Source organism: Gracilinanus agilis, chromosome 4 (genome assembly GCF_016433145.1).
Source record: "Gracilinanus agilis isolate LMUSP501 chromosome 4, AgileGrace, whole genome shotgun sequence".
Taxonomy (NCBI): Eukaryota; Metazoa; Chordata; class Mammalia; order Didelphimorphia; family Didelphidae; genus Gracilinanus; species Gracilinanus agilis.
The window spans coordinates 484,474,395-484,498,114 of record NC_058133.1 but is presented as its reverse complement, the minus strand read 5'-3'; the positions used below and the strand labels follow the sequence as shown (position 1 = coordinate 484,498,114).

General features: G+C 41.7%; 1 protein-coding gene across 1 annotated transcript in view; it reads left to right on the top strand.

Moving 5' to 3' along the window:
* Positions 1–23,720, top strand: part of NF1 (neurofibromin 1) — a 193,614-nt gene that overhangs the window by 89,271 nt on the left and 80,623 nt on the right. Inside the window, exons 29-32 of the mRNA XM_044672802.1 lie at positions 63–160; positions 2,195–2,341; positions 4,739–4,885; positions 7,875–7,985. Coding sequence (XP_044528737.1) covers positions 63–160; positions 2,195–2,341; positions 4,739–4,885; positions 7,875–7,985 — 503 coding nt within the window. The remainder of the gene's footprint in view (positions 1–62; positions 161–2,194; positions 2,342–4,738; positions 4,886–7,874; positions 7,986–23,720) is intronic.

The window sequence follows — 23,720 nt, the reverse complement described above, 5'->3', positions numbered from 1 at the left end:
TATAAAAGGAAATGCACAGTTTGGCTGTGGTCTGCATTATCTGGTGACCTTTTTTTGTTTAGATACTTCAGAGTATTGCCAATCACGTCCTCTTCACAAAAGAAGAGTATATGAGGCCTTTTAACGACTTTGTGAAAAGCAACTTTGACGTAGCCAGGAGGTAAGCGGCAAGGCCATTTTCTAATTATCTTTATCCGTTTCTTTTAGTGAAATTTTGAAACCATGCGGAAGTGATATATTTGTATGCATATTTACATTTATTCATCCATTCATTCTTTTGAGAGAAGAGAGTGTGCTAGAAGGCAAATTACCAGTCAGGGAGACTCAGGTTTGAGTCCCATCTCTGACACACCCTGGCTGTGTGTTTCTGGGCAAGTCCCTCTCTGTGCCTCAGAGAGGCCAGGCTGCATTCCCTGGGGGAGTGCCCTTTTGGGAGACACCTGGACCACTGAAAGCCCAACCTTACTTCAGACTACCCTTTTCCCCATTTAGCTCCAGGAGCTCATCCCTCTGATTTCTTCCTCTTTTGGGGACCCAAATTCACAGCCATTTTGATTATTCTTCATCCTGTAGAAGGCTGGGAAGGAATCATTCTTCATTCATTTCTGTTGATTTGTGTCAGGACACTGAAAAATGAGAATTGAATATTGACATTTATAATTTTACTAACTACACATTGGGAAGAAAAAAACCCATCCCTCTATATTATTATTGTTAAATATTTCCCAGTTACATGTAAAAAAATCTTTGATATTTAAAAAAAAAATTGAGTTCTAGATTATCTCCAGTCTCTCCCCACTACTATGAGAAGGAAGTAATTTGGTATCAGTTATACAGGTGAAGTTATACAAAACATATTTTTATATTAGCCTTGTTGCAAAAGAAAACATAGACAAAAAAAGGCAAAAATAAAGAGTTTTAAAATTATGTTTCAGCCAGCATTCACACTCCATCAGTTCTCCCTCTGGAGGTGGAGAACATTTTTTTTCATTATAAGTCCTTCAGAAAGGGCTTGATCAAATTATCTAACTCTTACAATATTGCTCTTCCTATGTATAGTGTATAAGGGGAAATTAGGGGTTTTGGGGTTCAATATATTAAAAGGTGGTCACCAGGGGAAATCTCTCCAATTTAGGAATAACCTCAAGTCAAAATTGACTTTATGGAAGTTTATTTACAATTGAGAAGAGAGAAAGGAAATAAGAATCTAACACAGTAGGTAAATTATTAAGATCCTCTAATTAATCCAGGTATATCTAATTAACCCTCGGCGGGTGAGTCAGAGGGCCAGAGGCCTGGAGGTGAAAGGAGCAAAGCTTCATTCACAGAGTCTATTAAAAGAAGTTTCTTAAGAGAAGTTCAGGAAGATTCCGTCAGTCTTTAAGCTCACCAAGGTTTTAGCATTCCAGCCAGCACTCCTCCACACACTAGAAAAGCTCCTTCATCAGCTGCCCTCTTCACCAGCAGCCCCCCTTCTGCAGAAGACCTTCTCCTTTTAAAGGGGTCACTTATGCGTCACTTCCTGTTCCTCCCTCCTACTTTGCGTGTCTAATCACAACAGACAATTCTCATAGGACTGCCTAGGGGGCAGTCAGTTGACTGATTCATCACCCACTCTAGCACACGTGGGTCACGAATTGGAGGTGCTCTCACCTTTGGTGATTAAATCTAAAGATGGGCAGTGTAGATTTAATCTAATTATCACAAGTGGTGTTCTGGTTTTGCTCACTTCACTTTGCATTAGTTTATTTAAATCTTCCCAAGTTTTTCTGGAATCATCCTGCTCATCATTTCTTAGAGCACAGTAGTATTCCATCACCACCACAAATCCCAACTTGTTCAACCATTCCTCATTTGCTGAGCAGGCTTTTTTAAAAACTGAAAGCTCTAGAGCTTACTTTACCTTGTGATAAAATCTTATGATGAACACTCAAATGTCTCCTCAGCTTATTCTGACCATTTGATATTAAAAGGCATATTTGTGAAACTGAGAACCCAATAATAAAGAATTGGGACTATAGCTTTGTGTCTGTTTCTCTCCCTTTTCCTCTTCCCCTCTCCCTTTGTGGGTCCCCCAAAGGATGTATGGTGTAATACTACAGCTTTCTGATAATGTGTGGATAGAGTATGCAAATTTAATGCAAATGTTTAGTGTAAGATTTCAAAAATTGTAATGACATTTGTATTTTGGTAGATTTTTCCTTGATATTGCATCTGATTGCCCTGTAAGTGATGCCATAAACCACAGCCTTTCCTTCATCAGTGATGGCAATGTCCTTGCTCTTCACCGTCTCCTCTGGAACAACCAAGAGAAAATTGGCCAATATCTTTCAAGCAACAGGTATAGATGATCTTAGAGCTATGCTTACCTGGTTGTGAATAGTGCATCCGAGTTCATCTTTTGTTTGGTTAAGAGATATGACTTGGAAAGAATTATAATTTCCCTTATATGCAAAAGTTATTTCTTATGGAAAATAGCTCACATTAATTTTGTGAAAATGAGCTTGTCTATCACTCACTTGCTAAATCTCCTTTGTATTGCCTGAGCCTCCAACCCTTCATCAGACAATTTGGTTTGGCCCCTATACAGTATCCCCTCACACCAAGCTCCCTGAAAACAAAACAAAACAAAACAAAACAACAAAACACACACACACACAGAAAGGCACCCAGAAGTATGCCAAAACTGCCCTGTGTCTGACATGGACCTTCTTCTCTTCCCACAACAGCTATGTTGAGTGGTATCCCAAGGACCTTCTCTATCTTAGTGTAGAAAGTGAGGCTGTGGCTTGCAGCCACTGCTTTGGTCTCCCTGTTACTCAGCTGCCTGACCTTGCTTATTGTGATCAGATTTTGTTTTAGGCTAGAAAACTCCCAATCCTTGCCACATGTTCTCTTTTCCTCAATGAGTGTATAAATTTTCAGTCCCAGGGAGTCTCAGGCTTGTTTTAACTTGGGAAGCAGCTCCCTTCTCTAAGGAGACATCTTAGTGTGGCAGGTCACTTGTTTCACGTGGAATCAGGAAGCGGGGACTTTTTACTGGCCTCAGATATTTGCTAGCTATGTGACCCTGGCCTAGTCACATCCTTTATCCCAGCCTCAGTTTCCCCTTCTGATAAATGGGAATAATAGCATTTACCTCCCAGGCTTGTCATGAAGATCAAATGAAATAAGTTCTTTGCAAAGCTTAAGGCATTATGTTCATGTGAGTCATTCTTATTGTTGAGATTTTCAAAGCTTAAAATAGTGCTAAGAGTTCAGATTTAGAAGAAGCACATCATCCTATCATCTTTGTGGTATGTGAATTAAGGTGCTGGCTTACATTTCATTTCCATCATATTCATAGTTTTTTTGTTTTTCTCTCATCTTTCTTTAGACTTTCTAATGGCATTCTCAAGAGCTGGCTAAATGCATTACTTTGTTCTTAATTTTCCATATATTTATCAGCTCCTTAAGGAGCAACATTTTGTCTTATGAATAGAAAATGACTAAAATAATATGAGGGAGTTTGTCAGTACCCAGGAAAAAATGCCATGACATAACAAAACTATTAAAGTGGGTTACCAGCTCTGAAATAGGCTCCTGAGGTGGGTTGACCAGTGGATTAGGAATAAGAAAACCTACTTGCACTTTGTAAAATAGCCAGAGAACTAGGTGCAGATCAGGATAGAAATCTGTTAGCATGTGCCGCCTTATAATAGAATGCTAATGCAGCAATTCCATTTGATGTATAATGCTTTGAAGCCTGACTCGGTACCATCTTCTCCACAAAACCATCCCTAAACTCCTAATCTGTGTTAACCCTTTCCTTCTCAGAACTCAAATAATAACTCTTCTGTCATTTATCCATTATTTGTAAAGATAATAAAAACAGTGATACTAATAATTTAATTTACTTATTCACTGTAACACCAATAAAATTACTGAAGATTATTTTCTAGAACTAAACTTATAACAGAATTCTTCTGGTTCTGGGGATGTGTTTTAGTGTTTTTGAAACTTAATACCATTGATTTCCTTACTTTCTTCAGTTAGAAGCATTATTCTGAGAAGGGTCTGTAGACTTCCTCAGTTTGCTGCCAACAGAAAGAGGGATGAACTTCCTGCTCCAGGGGAGCAAAAGATCATGAATCTCAGGGGAAATGCTAGATACAGCTTCTCATTCCTAGATTTGACTGGACTCAAAAACAATAGTCATCAAATCTTTTTAGTAATAGTTTTTAAAAAATCATTGGATCATATTAGGCAAATTATCCCAGAAGTAATCCAGAGTAACAGTATAGTATTTTGAGAGATCCCAAGGCAGCTAGGATTGAAATTCCTGGGGACACTAGAAAGCAATATGAGAAAAACTAAGTTTGAACTAGCATCTTTAATTCACATAACACAAGCTCCAAATGGCTGCATAACCTAAATTAATATATTTTTTAATGTGTGTCATTCTCTTAATTTTAAAATCCATGATGGCATGAACCGTGTATTCTTATTGATCTAAACTTTATATCACACACAAAATGTTTTTTCATTATTCTAAGTGCTTAGAGTTTTTTGCAACTCTGCATAAGAGATTCAAGATGTCACTGTAGACTAGTGACCATTTAAATGTCTTTTCCCCCCATGCTATTTGTTCATGGGCATTGAATACCAGCAATCGCTAAACCCAAGTGTCCAACTGATTATTTAGGGAACTTGTACTGGAAGGTCACGAGCTCCTTGATAAGTCACTTCTTCTTTCTAGAGATCACAAAGCTGTTGGAAGACGACCTTTTGATAAGATGGCAACTCTCCTTGCCTACCTGGGTCCTCCAGAACACAAGCCTGTAGCTGACACTCACTGGTCCAGCCTGAATCTTACCAGTTCTAAATTTGAGGAATTTATGACGAGGTAAGGGAGAACCATAGAGTTATGATGTCAAATAGCTTTCTTTTCTTTGTACCACAAAACCGAGTATCCATTTCCTAGACATGCCTCCTTTTTTTGAAAAAACTTCCTTGTTCTTTACATTCTTCTAACACCCATTTTAAGGATACCAGTTCTATCTTGTGTGATTATTTTAATTTGATTCTTTGGAGGATATGTGATTTCTTTGGTTTTTGTTATTTAAAAATTTTTCAAATTTTCTCTCCCTCCCACCCCAATATTGGAAGAGGAAAAAAAGTTGCAACAGATCTTGTCAGTGAAACAAAACAAATTCCTACATTGTCAGTTGCTGGACTATAACTCCCACAGGTCCAGGGTCTTGAGGAGGTGGGACAACGTAGATGATTAAGACAAATGAAAGACAGTCAGTGTTTCAGCCAGGCAGGCATCATGAATATTGCTCTGCTCTGCCTTGAGTAAGGTTTATTTTTATATACTTTCTTATACACTTTGAGATCACATGTAATGTTGGCATTGAAATCCGTTCTCATCATACATCTTTTCTTAGAGACAATGTATTAAGTCATACTTTTCATTCTCCAGTAACTTTCAATATTTTTCAAGGTGTGTTTGACATATCTCTTGGGCTACAGTGGTGGGAAAGCACAGGCCTTTTCATGGGAGACAATTTCTCCATTTATCATTCATTGTTCTTTTATGTTAATGTACTATACCAAATCAGGGATCAGGGAGGGGGGAAAAACTTGGAGACTGTTCTGGCCTGTTTTTGCAGGCACTTGTGTATGGGAGACCTAAGTTAGGATTTTTAAATTTTTAACATTAACTCACTATTTGCTGGTTTGTTGTGAAGTGACTTCTAGGGGAATTCTGTAAAGGTGGGAATTTCCTAGGAGTTTTTAGGAGACCTGTAAGGGCTCTAATAATAGCCTATAATGTTCTTCTGTATCTCCCTGGGGCTGAGTGGGGATATTGATCACAATGATTCCAATAATAAGGAGTGTTAGTAAGAGAAGAGTCACACAGGGGTATCTGAGTGAGGGGTTTCCATCCTTCCTGAGGCTGTCATGTACTTCCTCGAGGTTCCCCCTGTGACCATGTCAGACAGGGTGGGTTTTGATGATTCCCAGCAGTCTGTATTCAAACAAACTTATGTTTCAGTCTATACCAGTGATTCCCAAAGTGGGTGCCACTGCCCCCTGGTGGGTGCTGCAGCGATCCAGGCGGTGGTGATGGCCACAGGTGCATTTATCTTTCTTAATTGCTATTAAAATTTTTAAAAAAATTAATTTCCAGGGGGCTAAGTAAGATTTTTTCTGGAAAGGGGGCAGTAGGCCAAAAAAGTTTGGGAACCACTGGGATATACCCTTGTCCATCCTGTCTCCATCAGAAAATAGGCAGCCATGCCTAGGTTCAAACCCGGCCTCAGCCACTTCCCAGCTGTGTGACCCTGGGCAAGTCACTTGACCCCCATTGCCCACCCTTACCAATCTTCCACCTATGAGACAATACACCGAAGTACAAGGGTTAAAAAGAAAAAAAAAAATAGGCAGCCATGGACTTCATCTTCTATCCTCTGGAATGGTGGTTGGTTTTTGTATTGATCAGAGACCATCAGGTTTTCGAAGCTTTTTGTCCTCCTAGTATTTTCTTCTGATTCTTCTCCCTTTATTCTGCCTCAATTCATACACGCCTTCTAGGTTTTTCAGGAAACATCCCCTTCATCATTTCTTAGAGTAAATTAGTCTTCCATTGCATTCAGAGACCATAATTTGTTCAACCATTCCTCAACTGATAGACATCCCCTTAATTTCCAGTGGATCAGAGGTTTCAGCAGCTTGAAACTTCTTCCAAGTATGTGTCAGAACTTCCTTTTTTTTCTTTCAGTATTTTAAGGAAACACATAAAGCACTGCAGCTTGGTTCTTGAAATGTAGCTGGCTTGCCAGCATTCCCAAGCTACATGTCCTCCATAATGCCTTTTAAATGGTCTTCTACTTTAGTCCTTCCTGGTTCCATGGGGCATCTTGTACTTTCATATATGTTGGCAAAATGTAAGCTCTGACAAGTTCTCCTAAGCTGGTAAGGGCTGCAGTATTAGCCCGGTGTAAAAGCTCCTTGAAATCTTTCTCTACCTTCCTTTTACAAAGGACAGCACAGTACATGGCTCTTCTGAAGAGCAGACATAACCATGACTCAGTGAAGTGGAGCGTGCTGAATCTTCATGAGATGGCATTTGTAGTGACCTGTATATCACAAACGCTCAACAAAAATATGTACATTCAGTATTTCTGTGGTACAGGCATTAATGAGCCAGAAGCACAAACAAGCCTTGGATTTCCACTGATCAAATACAACTTGAAAGCCTGTCTTCTAACCTGAGAATTATTCATACCCTCAGTTCTGGGGACTTGTCTTCCAGAACTAGGGGACGAACTTAAGATTTTCTATCCAGGCCACAGTGGGGCACAAATGACACCCACTTCTTTAATATGGTGGACGCTATAACAACCTTTTGAAAAATCTTTGCCCCCAACGGATTTTTCTGTTATTCGGCTCTATTTGGTATTGGTATTTAGTCCTGTATCTGAATATTCATATTATACAAACAAGCATCTATAGAGGACTAAAGCAACTAACTTTTTTTTTCTTTTTAAACAGTTCTTAAGAGCTACAATCCTTTTTCTCCCTTAGAAAAATGACAGAGTACTTCAGACATGTGTGCGCACACTCACACACGTGGGTCTCAACTCCCCACCTCCCCTTAGGTAGCATCTGTTTTCCTGCCCCTGAGATAGTCCTTTGGGTCCATTCTGAACCTTGTCCCTCAGCTTGCTGGGAGGGCCTCGCTTTTGTAGGAGGTGGCCAGGTGGGCCCTCCATAGCTCCCTCGCCGAGGTTCTTTCATCTGACTGCTGAGCTCTGGGTGGATAAAGGAGTGATTTTACAACACCATTTGGGCTCATTAATTAGTGGAGCTGTTATTGCTGTTTTCAGGCACCAAGTACACGAGAAGGAGGAGTTTAAGGCGCTGAAAACATTAAATATCTTCTATCAAGCAGGCACTTCCAAGGCTGGGAATCCTGTTTTTTATTACGTCACACGCAGGTAAGGCCTCTGCATCTTTGCGTCTGACTTAAAAGTAAGATGGCATGTCGATAGCTAGAGACGGACTGTTGGCATAAGAGGTATTAAAAGAGATGGCGGAAGTCAGCAGCTATTGGGAACCCAGCCCTGGACCCATATGAGGCATCATCAGAGTCAGAACTGTTGACTTGTCCCTTCCACTCTCTCTGATGATAGCCAAGGCCAGTGTCGGCATGCTTTGGTGTGACCCTGGCTCATTCCAGATGGGCACGTGGGTGCCCACGTGGCATCATTCACTACTCTCAAGGGATCGGTTGCCTCTTTTGCAGTAAATCCCCTGAACCAACCATGTGTTCCACGCTCAGTGTCTGTGAGGTTCTCTGCCAGGCCCTGGGGCTGGACACGGTGAAACTACCCCCATCCTCCCAGAGCATCTCTCCTCCAGGGAAGCTGCTATTCGTTCACAGGTGAGGGTTAAGAGCCAGAGCACGGGCGCATCACTCCTGGAACATTTGAGAAAGCTTCTGTGTGGGGTGCATAGTCAATCTCTGAGGCAGAGAACAGACTAAAACCAATAGGAAAGTGGGAGCGTTCAGCAGAAAAGAACACATGCCGTCTCTGACCACTGAACACCTCCCAGTCGTCCAAGAGTGAGCTTTATCTACCCCTCGGCCCTTCTGAAGGCCCTGAGCTGATCATGCCTTCTCACACCATGTTGCTGCCCACCTGGAGAGCCGCTGTCCTCCATCAGACTGTGAGGGGAGGTTGGGAACACATGTGCTTGCAGGCTCGTTGCTGTGAGAGGCTTGAAGTGTGTAGAGAGCTCTGTGCGGGGCTTGGCATGCATAAGAGAAGTGGAGGCTCCAGGAAGTGACAGAAGGTGGCAAAGCTCCATCTTCCCCTGCCTCCTTGGCATGTCCTGGGGAGCCTGGATGCCAAGCTAGTAAAGGCTTCCCTTCCCCAAATCATCTCCCTCCCACAGCCCGGCACTTATCGATGGAATTGGGTCTACAGGCAGCCTAGTAGTCATTCTTAGTTTAGGGAGGAGAGCTGAACAAGGGAAGGAGGAGCTGGCCAGGGACAGTTCTAGGTGTTTCACAGCATCTGATTTGGAAGGCACTTCAAAGTTAATCTAGTATGGCCTGTACTTCCCCCAGAACCCCTCTGAGATAGATCTCCTTTTGGGGTGTCCTCAACCCCTCGTACAGCAGGCCAGGAAAGCCTATGGACCCTCTTCAGAATATTATACTTAAGTTGTTGAAGGAAATGCGGAATATCAGTAAGAGTAATTTCTCCCCCCATTCATGTATTTTTGAACCCCCTGGCACTTGGTGGAGGGCTTGAGGTCCATGAGTGGCAGCTTCAGGGCCTCCGCTCTAAGACATCCTTCCAATATGCATTCAATCTTTGCTTAAAGACTTACAGTTTGAGGGATTTCTTGTTTGCCAAACCAGTCTGTCTCATTTTGGGGAGCTCTGACTGGGAGGAGTGTTTTTGTTTGTTTGTTTAAATATCAAGCCTGCTTATTTAAGACCAGAAACAGAAAGGAAATCAAGAAATGTCCAAAAGGAGCTGTTACTTCCCTCTCTTCTCAGGGTTTCTTGCCCCAGTTCATGCTATATGTCTATGCGTCCATCCCTTGGCCCTCCACTAGTTGTTTTACTAAGGGATCCAGCAGGTGCTTTGCTGCTTCTGATAGGTTCTCTTCCTTTTATTCCTCTCTCTGCCCGGAAGGCATCCTGCAGGTTCCCCTAAGGGTACTCAGAGCCAGGCCAGATGACAGACTGAACCCACCTATGTGGTCGTCCTTTCCAGGGAGCAGCATCATGGAAAGTAGGAAAGGGCTCTTGCTAGAGGCTGCAGAGGGTTTCTGACAACCGGAGGAGAAGTTTTAGAATCTGTTGTGGCCCGGGATGGCCAATGGATGGATTGAGCCATTGCCACAGGGTTAGGCTTTTCAGACCCCGAGCCAAGATCTCCTCTGTAGAGAGAAAAGCCCTTTCACGCTGTTTCTTTGGCGATGTAGCCCTGCCCAGGGAGAAAAGTCAGTAGTTTGCAGAGTGGATGGTATCACCAATGTTGGCAGTTAGGCCAGCTCATGCAGCCTGTGGTCAGAGATGGCTGTCTGTTTGTTTTAAAGCCTTACCTTCTGTCTTAGAATCAATACAAATATTGGTCCAAGACTAGGCACTGGGGGTTTAGTTACTCCCAGGATCACACAGCTAGGCAGTATCTGAGGCCAGATTTGAGATGGCCATTTTTGTGACACGGTAATTCACTTTAATGCTGACCCTACCTAGCATACTGTCATACATTGATGTGTCCTAGAAGGTGAGATCCTGCTCCTGTTAGATAAAGGTATATGTGCACAAATTAGTATAGCTTCATTCCTTGGAAAAGAGATTGGATTTGCTTTGGGCAGAGTGAAAGGACATCTGGATTCTAGATGTCCATAGTAGTTCTCTTTTAAGGAGGGAGCTTTGCTTGAAGTGGAGAGCACTGGCTATATGACCTTCTGACCTCTTCATTGGTTCTATAAATTGACTCCAAAGCTGCTCAGTGACAAGCCTTGATGTTCCTACTGCTACTCTCTCTACTTAGAAGCCTTCATTCCTTTCTTTGGACTTGGCCTTCCCAGCTCATTGTTCCTATCTGGAATGGCCTGAGCCCTCAGACTCTCCCTTACCTTTCTCCTTTAGGGTAGGTTGGGGGGATTGTCACAATCTAGAGCTGAAAAAGACCTAAGAGATCTTCTGGTCCAAATCTCATATAGCTGAAGAATCTCAGATCTTTGTGAGTTTGGTCACAATTAAGACAGAAAGGTTATATGTGTCTCTATAAGACAGACACTGGATTTGTCTTATATTTTTATTTTTAATGTCTTTTTATCGATATCTAGTTTTTTACATCTCCAGAATTTCTCCCAGCATTCCTTCCCTTCCCCCCTCCCAAAGAGCTATTCTAGATGATAGAAATTTAGAAGGAAGGGAGGAAGAGGAGGAAAAAAATCAGAAAAAAGTCTAAAAAGACATATAACGTTCCATACATGTGGACCTCCTGCCCCTGCAAATGAGTCAAATGAGGGGGCTAGGTAGAGGTGGGCATCTTCTTCTGTCTTTTTTAGGGGGTTTCATCCTTGGTCTTTGTAATTTTTCAGCACTCACTTTTGATTATTTTATGGTAGTATCTTTTATTTTTCAGTAGCGTTAAGTAATGATGAGAATGGCATTAGGCAGACTCTGCAAAAGGGGGGGTGGTTTATATGTTTAAACAATACCATTTGAGTGACTGGTGTAATAGGTAACTTCTGGGAACAAGATGGAGACCAACTTGAGTGACAGATTGTCAGTTATAGAACTTAGAATTTGCCCAGGTGGCATGAGCCAAAGGCAAAAGACAGTGGCTACCACCACTATAAACGCCCAGGGGTCTTCATTTTTGAGAAGGGTCCCAGGTGGTGAGGTTGGGTAGGCCTATAGACCTGCACTCCAGCATCTGTACCTTATTGCCTCAAGTACTCAGTTCACCTGTGGCTAATTAGGGCTGAGAGATACATATCAAACATCTACCAAGAAGATCATAAGCCCTCCTTTCGCCTGATCTAGGCCATGGCTGGATCTGACCAGGGGTCTGTGAGGGAGAAGAACCTCTCCAGCCAGTTGTCAACTTGTTACTGATTAGTCAGCCTATTCTAGCTTCTATAGATTTAGCATAGCCATCCCCAACATCACTTTCCTTATCCTGGACCATACCTCTTTGAGTTTATAGCATTAAATCCTTGAACCCATTTAAGCGAAGGCTGATATCATTCCAAGAGCAAGTGGATAATTATATCCAAAGGGGAAAAGGGACTTTATCGAAATCGCAGTCATTGGCGTTATCCAACCCAATATCAATCGTCCTTATTACAAACTTTATCCATCAACCCAACCCTAAGCCTAATAACCAGAGGATCTGTGTGAGTCAATATATAGCTTCTCATCTAATCACTTAGGCTTGGGCACTGTTTGTGGGTCAAGTGCTTAGCTGAGCTGAGCATTTATAAGCTCTGGTGGTTACCGGCTCACCTTGGTGGCCATTCAGGCATCCTTCCCCTCATTCAGCTTAGATCCATTTACCATCTAAGGATCTTGGACCAGCTGCATCAGGCCCATCTTACTTAAGCACCATACCACCCTGTATAAGACTGGCCATTGAAGCAGAAAAAGAGTTAAGGGAATATAGGTGGGGACTAGCAAAGCAGCCATGCCAAAGGGAGGTTTGGGGGTGTAGTTCAACCTTTTCAGTTGTGTCTGACTCTTGGTGATCTCACTTGGGTTTTTTTTTTTAAAGACAAAGATACTGGAGTGGTTTGCCATTTCCTTTTTCAATTCTTCTTAGAGATGAGAAAACTGGGGCAGACGATGTTAAATGGCTTGCCCAGGGTCACACAGCTAGTAAATATTGAGGCCAGATTTGAATTGAGGAAGAGGAATCTTCCTGACTCCAGTCAAAAGCACTCTGTCCACTGTGGCATCTAGCTTTTCCCAAGTTTGGGGATAGGATATTTGTATAGGAGTACAAGGTCACAAGATTCAAAATGGAAAGAGAGCCTGGGTATCTTTGAAGGCAAACTGTCTTTTGTCTCCTTGGGCATCCCCAGAACTTAGCGCAGTATCTGGGGAAACATAGTAGGCACTTAATAAATGTGTATTGAATGAATGCTTGAACCTCCTTATTTTACATATGAGGACACTGGTTATGATACGGAGAGTGTCATTTAGACTATAAAGGGAAGAAATGGATTTCAAACTCAGTTCATTTGACTCGATATCCAGTCCCATTACCATTATACACTCACTGGTGTAAGTCATCTTTTAATTACCCAGGAAAAAACTAGCAGTGCCTCTTGTAAAGAATTATTTTGTCAAGTGAATAGTCACCCCCTAACGTTGGTTGGTTGGTTTGTAAATCTCCATTTTCCTGTTCTGGTTTTGGGTAAAACAAGCCATCTACTCTTAAGAGACGGTGATAAGAAAGTGGGTACCCATCTCGGCCTCTGGAGAGGATCTTCTCCATCAGTAGCAAAGGACAAAGATTGCTGTACTGCTTGGTGAGAGACCTGGATGTGAATACTGCCTCCAGCATTCTACACAGTCTCACCCTGTAAATCACCATTTAAACTTCCTGAGACCCCTCAGACACTTCCCAGCTGTGTGACCCTGGGCAGGTCACTTGACCCCCATTGCCCACCCTTACCACCCTTCCGCCTATGAGCCAATACACAGAAGTTAAGGATTTAAAAAAAATAAAATTATTAAAATAAACTTCCTGAGACCATTTTCCTATTTGCAAAATGAGGATGGCTATTTATAAGTTCCCATCTCACAGGCTTGTTGTATGATGGTCACATGAGATAATGTGTATAGGATATGCCATGCTATCGAGGACAGAAAGCATTACTGTAGATACCAGTCCTGCTCCCATGTACCATAGTAGCCCAGACCAGTGAGCTTCCTTTGGGAATTCTGGGGAGTTTTTTCTTCCTGTGGTTGTCATAATTAAGGTATAAATACACCCACACACCCACTCTGTACTTGATTAAAAGTGTTCTGAACAGAAGATGGCAATACCAAGAATTTATTCCGCTTTCTCTGTCCTTGTTTCTATTGTGCCCATTGGAGATTGGACTCCATTTTATAATCCTGAAGAGAAACAACATCTGGTTTGTGATTGCTTTTTAATTGAATGCCATGAGGAAAGGGAAAAAAAAGATTTCTCCATCCATTCAACAAACATTGATTGAGTGAACATTGTGCCTACAAACCATCAAGTTATTGAACTTCCAGAAATAACCAAGATATTAAAAGACCATAAATTAAAACCTAATGGTGGTCATTCTTTAGTAATTGAGATGCAGTACAGAAGGCTGCTTTCCCACTGAGCTTTCCATGTTGTAGTAGATGGCAGCGAATGGACCAACTTCAGAAAGTTCATCTCACTAACCCACAAAGCAGCAAGAAAGGCATCATGAAGAAAAGCAATGGCAGGTCATCCATTTCTCTGAGGCCAGGACTGCTGTTGGTCTGGGTTAGATTTCGATTTGCAGCTGGATTTTTCTGAAGGGTGCTTGTATTATTGCCATAAGCCAGAGCACCCCCAGTAGAATCTCTGCTGGATAGAGGAGCCCCTCCTAGTGCAAGGAGTAAGCTGATGAACCACAATGTAGACCCCATCTTCTTTTCTGTTTCAACATAATACAAATGATTGCCAACATTTATTTTAAAACATCAGACAAAGAAGTAACATAGATCTTAATTCCCTCAACCAGTGATGGGCAAACAATGACCTGTGGGCCAGATGAGGCCCCTTGAAATATTCTTTCCTGCTGTGTGACATTATTCCTAATCTGAAGAATACAATGAAACTTCGAAAAGACTTGCCTTAGAAACAGATTGACAGATGAGCATTTCCTTTCCTTTGGCCCCCTCCTTTAAAAAAAGTTTGCCCATCACTGACCTAGACTCTTCTTCTTTGCGTATTAAATTAGTGATCTAGCTAATGTTCATTTCCCCCTTAACTTTTCTATGGAGAAAACAAAACTTTTTTTTTTTTTAACTTAAGGAGTGGAGGGGCAGCTGGGTAGCTCAGTAGATTGAGAGTCAGGCCTAGAGATGGGAGGTCCTAGGTTCAAATCTGGCCTCAGACGCTTCCCAGCTGTGTGACCCTGGGCAAGTCACTTGACCCCCATTGCCCACCCTTACCACTCTTCTGCCTTGGAACCAGTACACAGTATTGCCTCCAAGACAGAAGGTGAGGGTTTAAAAAAACCACTGAATAAATAAACAAGCAAATAAATAAATAAACTTAAGGAGTGGAGAAGGATCAAGTGGGGTGGGGAGAGGTTTATAGGTAGGAAGAGGAAGAGCCCAGTCTGGCTGACAGAAAGAGCAAGGCAGATTCATTTTTTTATAGCAGCCTCCTATGTTTTTTTAAGTAATGGTGAAACCCATTTTAGAGAATTTAAATGGCTTGTTGGAGATCACACCACTTGTTGTTTCTTTTCATTCTTATTCCAATATTCCTTAATAGAATAATGACAGAGTAACAAGAAAAAATGAAATATTAAAAAAATACTATTGCTGAGCCTTTAGTTAAAAACAAACAAGCAGCATTGGAGTTAGTTCCCAGTGTTCTCTAAAAGGCAGAACTCTATTTTCTTAGGAGAAAACATTTTGAAAGTTAGAACTAAACAACTTAGAAAGTTTCTTTACCTGTTGAGGCTTTATTTTTCTTTTGAAGATTAGAACCCGAGAGGTCTTTTGTGCCTGCCCTGGTACCTCTGACTTCTTATTCCTTCAAAAGCTGCTCAAATACCATTTTATAGGCGGTGACACCTGAGACCGCCTTCTGGACTGAGTGCTGTTTACTTTTTTCTTATGTAGCATTTTCCAGAGCAACAGGTATAAACAGATGGAATGAAGCCAGAGTTCAAGGAGTTTAGATGAATTTGCAATCTTGCAAAGAGCTTCCAGTTTATTAAAAGAATACCATTAATGTCCCTTTGTTCTTCTGCAGCCCCATTTACCCAACCATCCTTAGGAATGTGCCTTTATATCAATGTTTTTTTTTAATCCTTGCCTTCCGTCATAGTGCCAGTTCTAAGATAAAAGAGTGGCACGGACTAGGCAGTCTGGGCCAAGCGGCCTGGCCGGAGTCACCCAGCCAGGAAGAGGCTGAGGCCGGAGGGGAGCCTTGGACTGGCCAACTCCGGGCCCGGCTCTCTATCCCCACTCGCGTGGGCTCTGACTAGGAGAACATTCTGTTTGATAGTTTTACTAGCTTAAGAGAAAACCCCTAAACATTGCTTCTGTTTCTTACTAACATTAACATTCTGCTGTATTTGTGTCAGGCTTTGATATGGCTCAGGAGCGGAACACCTCCAGGCTTGCTCACGTAGCTCTGATGCCACCACACACAGCTCGATGCCTTCCTAAGGAAATCTCTTGGTGCCTTATTTTACATGGCAGCCCACCTCGCCTTTTTGGCATGAGGACCATGAGCTAAATTCTCTGGTTTTTTTCCCTTTCATTTACAAAGAAAGTCTTGCCGTGGTAGTTGAGCCAGCACTGGGGGTGGGGAGAGAGAGGGAGCCCTGATTCCAGGAAGCACAGGAAAGGAGGAAGCGGGGCGAAGGGGCCTCCGAGCACGACCCAACACCGGCCAGCTTTTGAGGCGGCGCTGGGGCTGACGTAGGACAACGGCATTGCTGAAGCACGGGCAGCCACGGACAAGTCCGTTCATGTCTCCGACTTAGGCCTTTGTGTCCTTTGTCACCTTTTTAAAAAAAATACGGACCTCACAGAGCGCTCCACGCTTCGTTCAGTTCAGTTCAGCAAACTTGTTTGTTTTTTTATCAGCCATTTTAGGAAGCACCTCTTGTGGCCCTGGAAGAGATCAACATTCTGACAAAACGGGATTTCTTGAGGGTATCCCATTTATAGCCTATGTAAGATCCTCAGAGATTTCTTGCCAGTAATCTAGTAAGGCAGATGGCACACATTGTTACAGATGAGGAAACTGAGGCTCAAAGACAGTCAGAGTCTTGAGCACAGCCACACGACTGGTGAGCTTCAAACACCAGGAGAGGAAGGCAGGACCTCAGGTTGGGCTGTTCTTATTGGCTCGTCATTCAGCCGTGTCCGAGTCTTCATGACCCCGTGGGCTGTGCACGGCCCCCCCAGGGCTGTGTCTTTGGCGAAGTACTCCAGCGACTCACTGTTTGCTTCTCTAGCAGATGAAGGCAAACCGAGGTGAAGTGACTTACCCAGGCTCAAACAGCCAGGTAGTGTCTAGGACTGGATTTGAACCCAGATCTTTCTGACTCCAGGCCCAGTGCTCTATCACTGCCTCCTGAATGGGCTGCCTCCTCTCTTTCTTGGCATTTATTTGTAGAGGCCAAAGGCATGGGAGTTGTTTTCACATAGACACTGCTCTGCCATTTTCACTCAGGTCAGAGTCCTCTAGTCCAGCACTCCTAAGGCAAGGCGTGCCCCTAGCAACGGGGCCTGGTGCGCTTTGTTGTCCCTTGGCTTCAGGGAGTGGTGGTTGTTTTGTCTCTTCAGTCCCCATCTGACTCTTTGTGTTTCTGTTTGGGATTTCCTTGGCAAAGTCACCGGAGTGTTTGCTAGTTCCTTCTCTCTGCCCCTCGCCCCCACCCCCATTTGATAGATGAGGAAACTGAGATGGTTAAATGACTTGCCTAGGGTCACACAACTAAGGTTGTGGAAGAGTGAGGCCTGATTTGAACTTGGTTCTTCCTGACCCTGGGCCCATTGTTCTAGCCATTACATCACATCAAAGGAGTTAAAGTATTGTAAACAAATTTGGGAGGAACAACCAATAGACTGGTACAAGTTTCTCCTCATTTGTTGATCTGTGCTTTGAGGAATCCTAAGCTTTTTCTCTTCATCCTATCAGAGAACATTAATAGGCTTGGGTTTCAGGGTCTCATTAAACTTAGTAATAAGCAGCTTGATCTATGAATAAATTATGGTATTAGAATGAGCATCAGTTACAGAGCGAAAGGAGCAGATCCAGGAGAACGTTGTACACAGAGACTGATACACTGTGGTACAACCGGACATAATGGACTTCTCTACTAGCAGAGATACAATGATCCAGGACAATTCTGAGGGACTTATGCAAAAGAAAGCTATCCACATCCAGAGAAAGAACTGTGGGAGCAGAAATGCAGAAGAAAAACAGCTGCTTGATCACATGGGTCAATGGGGATGTGACTAAGGATGGAGACTCTAAAAGATCACTATTTCCATATTAATGATATGGAAATAGGTCTTGACCAATGATACATGTAAAATCCAGTGGAATTGCTCTTTGGCTATGGGAGGAGGGGAGGGAAAGAACATGAATCATTAAGTCATGAAAAAATATTCCAAATTAATTAAAGAAAAATGTTAAAGAAAAAAAAAAGAATGAGCATTAGAACATCTTTAGGCCCTTGCTTTGGTTTATGTGCCTGCCTGCGTCCACACATTAATATATTCGTGGATGGACACCTGAGAAAGAGAATTGGAAACTGAGGGAGGATAAGTGAAGAAAATAGAAAGAGAGAGTATGCAACAAAGGAACAAAGACTCAGAGACACTGGCTTCAGGAACATGGGATTCAGTGTGCTTGTTTTTCTGATGGTGGTAGAGAAAGAGATGCACGTGTTCCCAAACTTTTATTGAGGTGTCAAGGAATGTGGAATGGGAGGTAGCTAATGAACATCTGACATGGTATAGGATTTAACATTGGCTCAATAGCCAACCACATGATCAAAGAGGAGGAGGTTAATCAAACACATGAGCTGTAAAGGAATGTGGTCTAATAAAGTGTTAGCTAGGACCATTTGTCTCTGCACAGGAATTCTCTTGACCATATGGTTTGGAGGGTGGTTAAGATTTAGAGTACCAATAACATACAATGATCCAGAAATAAAATGACTATGAGTCTGATACTTGAGCAGATACGTTACAATAACCATGCATCAATAGTACTTTCAAGATGATAATATACCTGGTATGCCACAGTTTACTTAAAGTACTCAGTTAAAACCAAACTATTCATCAAATATGGGAGTTCAGAAGGAAATTTTTATTAGAAAACTGAACTTTCTTCATCTTTCCCATTGTTTTAGGCATTGATAACATCTCCTTTTACTTTAAACTTCCTTAACAAAACTGTCACAAAATTGCCAACGTATTTAACAATAATAGAAGTTCTTTGCTCTAATCAAAATGATCAGTTTCTCAAAATTCTGTATCATTAACAAGTTTTTAAATCTATATGTATAGTTGATTACCCTTTAAAACTATGTCACTGTTCTTGATACAATTGAAGAAGTCCAGATTACATGAAGGTCAATTTAAAAAAAAATCCTTACCCTCTGTCTAAGAATTGACACACTAAATCAGGGGTCGGCAACCTTTTTGGCCATGAGAGCCATAAACGCCACATTTTTTAAAATGTAATTTTGTGAGAGCCGTACAGTGCTCACAGTGCCGCTCCTGTAACAGCACCTGAAAAAAATTGACTTTATGGCTGCTGCAGAAAGAGCCATATCTGGCCCTCAAAAGAGCCAGATATGGCTCGAGAGCCATACATTGCCGCACTAAATATTGGTTCTAAGACAAAAGAACAGTAAGGGCTAGGCAGTGGGGGATTAAGTGATATAGGAAGGTAAGATGATTGTGCCATAAGAAATGACAAGGAAGCGACATCATTTCAGAGGATATGGGGTAGTATAAACTGATACAGGACAAAATAAGTAGAATCAAGAAAGCAAGTGTATCCAATGATGATTGCGTTGTAAATTGAAATCACTGTGAAATACTTAAGAACTCTGATCAGAACAGTGATCGAGCCACATCTTCAGAGAACCCATGTGGAATTGTGTCATCCTCTTCAGGGCAGAAGGGATGCCACGAGATGCAGAAAGAGATGTCCTTTTTTGGAGATGGCTGTGGTGTGGATTCATTTTGCTTTACTATGCTGTTGAGTTATGAGTAGTTCCCTCCTTTCTCTTCCCCCACCACCCCTCATTTTTACTTGGAGAGGTCACAAAGGAAGTTTGGCAGTAATGATGGTAAATAAAAAGAGCACCACCAAAATGGCATTTTTTAAGGCACAGAAGGAAGCACAGGTGAGAGAGATATTTTTGAAAATAAAATATTAAATGTATTTAATACTTTTGTAAAAAAGGCAAGTGGTATGAAATTCACCACAGTTTCATAGATAATCCTTTTTACATCCTGTTGTATTCATGGAAAAGCTTGCTTTAAGGTTGCTTAATATAAGAACTTAATTTTATTCTGAAAATATGTACATGTTATCAAGAGATCATTTTTACTGCATGTTTTTGCTATACAAAATGAGATCACTTTGATTAGAATTAGTTGATTAGAAAAACTATTAGTTGATTAGAAAGATCCTTGTACATAGGAGCAATGTTTTTCAACATATTTTCTATAAGTCCAGCACTCCCTTCCCCCAACTCAGCAAACTCCAGTGGCTTTCTGTTTCTTCTAGATGGATCATGAAATCCTCTGGTATTCAAAGCTCTTCTCCACCTCCCTAATCCTACCTTTCCAGTCTTCTTGCTTCCTTCTCTCAGTGAGCCCTCTCCTTGCTGTTACCTTTTTTCTCCCGTTAAACCCTTACTTTCTGTCTCAGTAACGACTCTAAGATAGAAGAACAAGGGCTAGACAAACAGTTAAGTGACTTGCCCAGAGTCACACAGCTAGGAAAATTTCTAAGGTCTGATTTGAACCCAGGGCCTCCCAACTCCAGACCCTGTACTATCCACTGGGACACCCAGCTGCCCCAGCTCCTTACCTCCATCTTTCAGTTCTGGGCATTTTCTCTGGCTGTCCTCCATGCCCAGGACACTCTCCCTCCTGGCTTCTGTGGTTTCTTCCAAGCCCCAGTTAAACTCTTACTAGCACCAAGAAGTCCCCTTAGTGATCTCTCTGCTGATACTTTCTAGTTTATCTAATATATATCTTGTTTGTCCATAATTGTATTCATGTTCTCTTTCCCATTTATCTGAGCTCCTTAAGAGCTCAGACAGTCTTCTGGCTTTCTTTGTTTCCACAGCACTTAGCTCAGTGCCTGGGACATAGTAGGCACTTAATGCTTATTGACTGACTGCCTACTTTTTAGCTATCTCTTTCTGTCATCTTTGCTTGGATTAGTTTTGGCTACTATAGTAGATTTTCTTTTCAAACTGTTTTTATCCGTCATGAAAGGTAATATTTTTTTCCACTTTTAAAAACCAAAGACAAAAAAGTATGAAGATAAAATTTAATTTCTTAACATTCCAAATGATCATCTATAATTGTTGTCTTGTTTCAGCTTTTTTTTTTTTTTTTAAACCCTTACCTTCCGTCTTGGAGTCAATACTGTGTATTGGCTCCAAGGCAGAAGAGTGGTAAGGGTGGGCAATGGGGGTTAAATGACTTGCCCAGGGTCACACAGCCCCTTATTTCAACTTTTTTAAAGTTGCAGTGCATTTTGGGAAACAAGCTCATTTTATCATACACAGAATGATACCAAGATCCCAGCTCTGCTATTTTCTGCGTGTGTGACCATGGGCACATCAGTTAACCTCGGTGGGCCTCAAGTTTCCTCTGTAAAGTCATAGGATTCAACCTGATGACCCCTAAGCCTTTGTGCTTTAAAACTGTGAGAAATAGAGTAAGTATTCCATTGTTTTTAACATACCAAAAACTTACATCACTTAGTGTTTTTATACTTTTTGTTCAGGTAAGCCAGCAATGCAAGGACTAAACCCTTTTATTAGGCTTAGCCTTTGCCTCCTGATGGTCCTGTTGGCAGATTTTGTCTGCATCAAGAGCTAACACGAACCCAAATTGGAGCTCATTTGTTTATACTAAATTATAGAATTATGGTACTACATTCACTGCCAGCAAGAGTGAATTTGCTCCATCTCCTTTTTATTTACTTTTATTTTAACTGTTTTCACTGAAAAAGCAGATGTCTTTATGCAGGAGTTAAACTAGAAAATATCTAATAGTTTCCTTCTTTCTTATACTTTGCTGTTTATTTATTTATTTATTTGGGGGCCCTTACCTTCTATCTTAGTGTCAATTCTAAGACAAATTGAGGTTAAATGACTTGCCTAGGGCCACACAACTAAGAAGTGTCTGAGCTCAATTTGAACCCAGTGTCTCCTGAATTGCTGAGTTCACAGATTCTTCCTAAAACAAAGGCAATACACAAAAAAATTCAATATATAGAATGTAATTATTTGTACATTTGTTTACAAATTTATAACATAAATTTGAATTTTGCAAAAGTGCTATTGTTAGGGATTGTGTCTTTTTGTCTTCTTCAGCTGCTGACCCAGGGTTCTGGATTTTAGTAAATACTTTTCTGGATGCTAGATTGAATTCAGATCTCTTTTCTAAATCAGTCATTCCTTACAAAATTTCTCAATAGCAGCTTTGAGCCTAAAACTCAATTTTAGAATAGGCTTCTATTGATGAGCCTCAACCATACATAGGAGATGACACAATTATTCCTACTTAGGTTGTTTGTTTTTTTTAAACAAAAATAGTCATAACTCCTTCGTTTTGGGTTGGCATAACTGGGGAGTATAAAAAGGGGCATCAGATACTTGGGCAATCCATAGTTAGGGCTTTAGACCATCAGTATCAGATGATGATGGTTTTTTGAGATGTGGCCATGGAACCTCCAGCAACACAACTTTCAAATTGTGAAAATGCATTTTTAGAATCTGTTGCCATCAATTACAACATCTCTTTCTCTAACATCTTCTTTGCTGTAGAACCATTTGTGTATTTGGATGACAAACTGCTAATTATATTCCTCATTTGTATTTGAGAAACCAATGGTTTTCTTTTCATGCAGGCCCCCCCTTTTAAAGCACATTTAATAGCTAATGTTGTTGCTCCTCATTTATGACTTTTAGGCCACCTGCATTCCCTTTACTTTCCACCATTCCCCATCTGCTTTCCTCCAAAATCCTCCAAAAGGGGATTTTCCTTGATCAGGCTTAACCTTCCAGTGTTCTCATCTCATTCCTTTCGATATCCATCGGCAGCTCATTGACCAGCCATGCATTCTCCACCTGATTGTGAGGAGAACCTCATGTCTATATCCACATGTTCTGAATTCCAGGAAGAGTGCTTTTTCTTGAAAAACATCTGTCCTGACACAGTATTTTCTATGTCTTCTGTAAGAGGGGAAAATTTAGGTATTATAGATATAAATTTAAAGTGTGGCCGCCAGGAATCAACAATTCAGGTTGATTCCGTAATTAAATCAGACCCAAGTCAGCATCGGGTTGAGGAGTTTATTTACAATCAGGAAGGTAAAGTATAGGAATAAAGAGAAAAGGAGAGGCTAGTCCAGGCCTGACCAGGCCTGGACGAGAGAGAAGGTTAAAAGGCTAAATAAATGAAGCTGTAAGCCACAAGGCACAACAGCCAGATAGGCAGAGTTTGGAAGCGGCCCAGCTAGGCCAAGGAAGTCAGCCTAACTTACCCACGTGACAATACAGAGTGTAAGCTGTCTGTGGTCTCAGGAGATGCTTCAGCACGGAGTTCGAGAAGGCAACTCCCTCAACAGGAAGTGAGTAACATACTTAAAGAGACAGTGTCCTTTGTCACTTCCCTTGGGTCCACCTCTAATTCAAATGGACAAATGGCAGCCTCTACACTGATTTGGACTGCCCAAAGGACAGTCCCTTGTTCTTGATTTGCTAATCATTGTCACATGTGGGTAACTCGTCTCCCCTCCCCACTAGGGAAGGTGAGGATGACATCATTTCTACACCTAGGATGGGTAGATTTTTGACTATGAATGGGCTCCAGCTAATTCCATTTACACACTTCATGCAGCCACCTTGTATAGCCAAGTGACTTTTTCCATTACAATGTATGGGTTCCCCTCCTCCTGCTCTGATCCCCATTCTTTCTTCCCTGCTCCTCATCTTCAGGGAAAGGAGCCTGGAATTTCTGCACTTTGCCTCTTGTCCTTTTGATCAAATGTGAATGAAAGTGGGGTGTGGGTGGGAGGGGAGGTCCTCCCATGAGACTAGCATCCTGTCCCATTTTTCCAGTATCTTGACAGTTTCCTACATTCTTTTTCTCTCCTCTGTCCTAAACATTTTGTTGTCCTCTTGCTGGGGAGGAAGGGTGGCTTGCAATCAGAAATACTACCTTACCT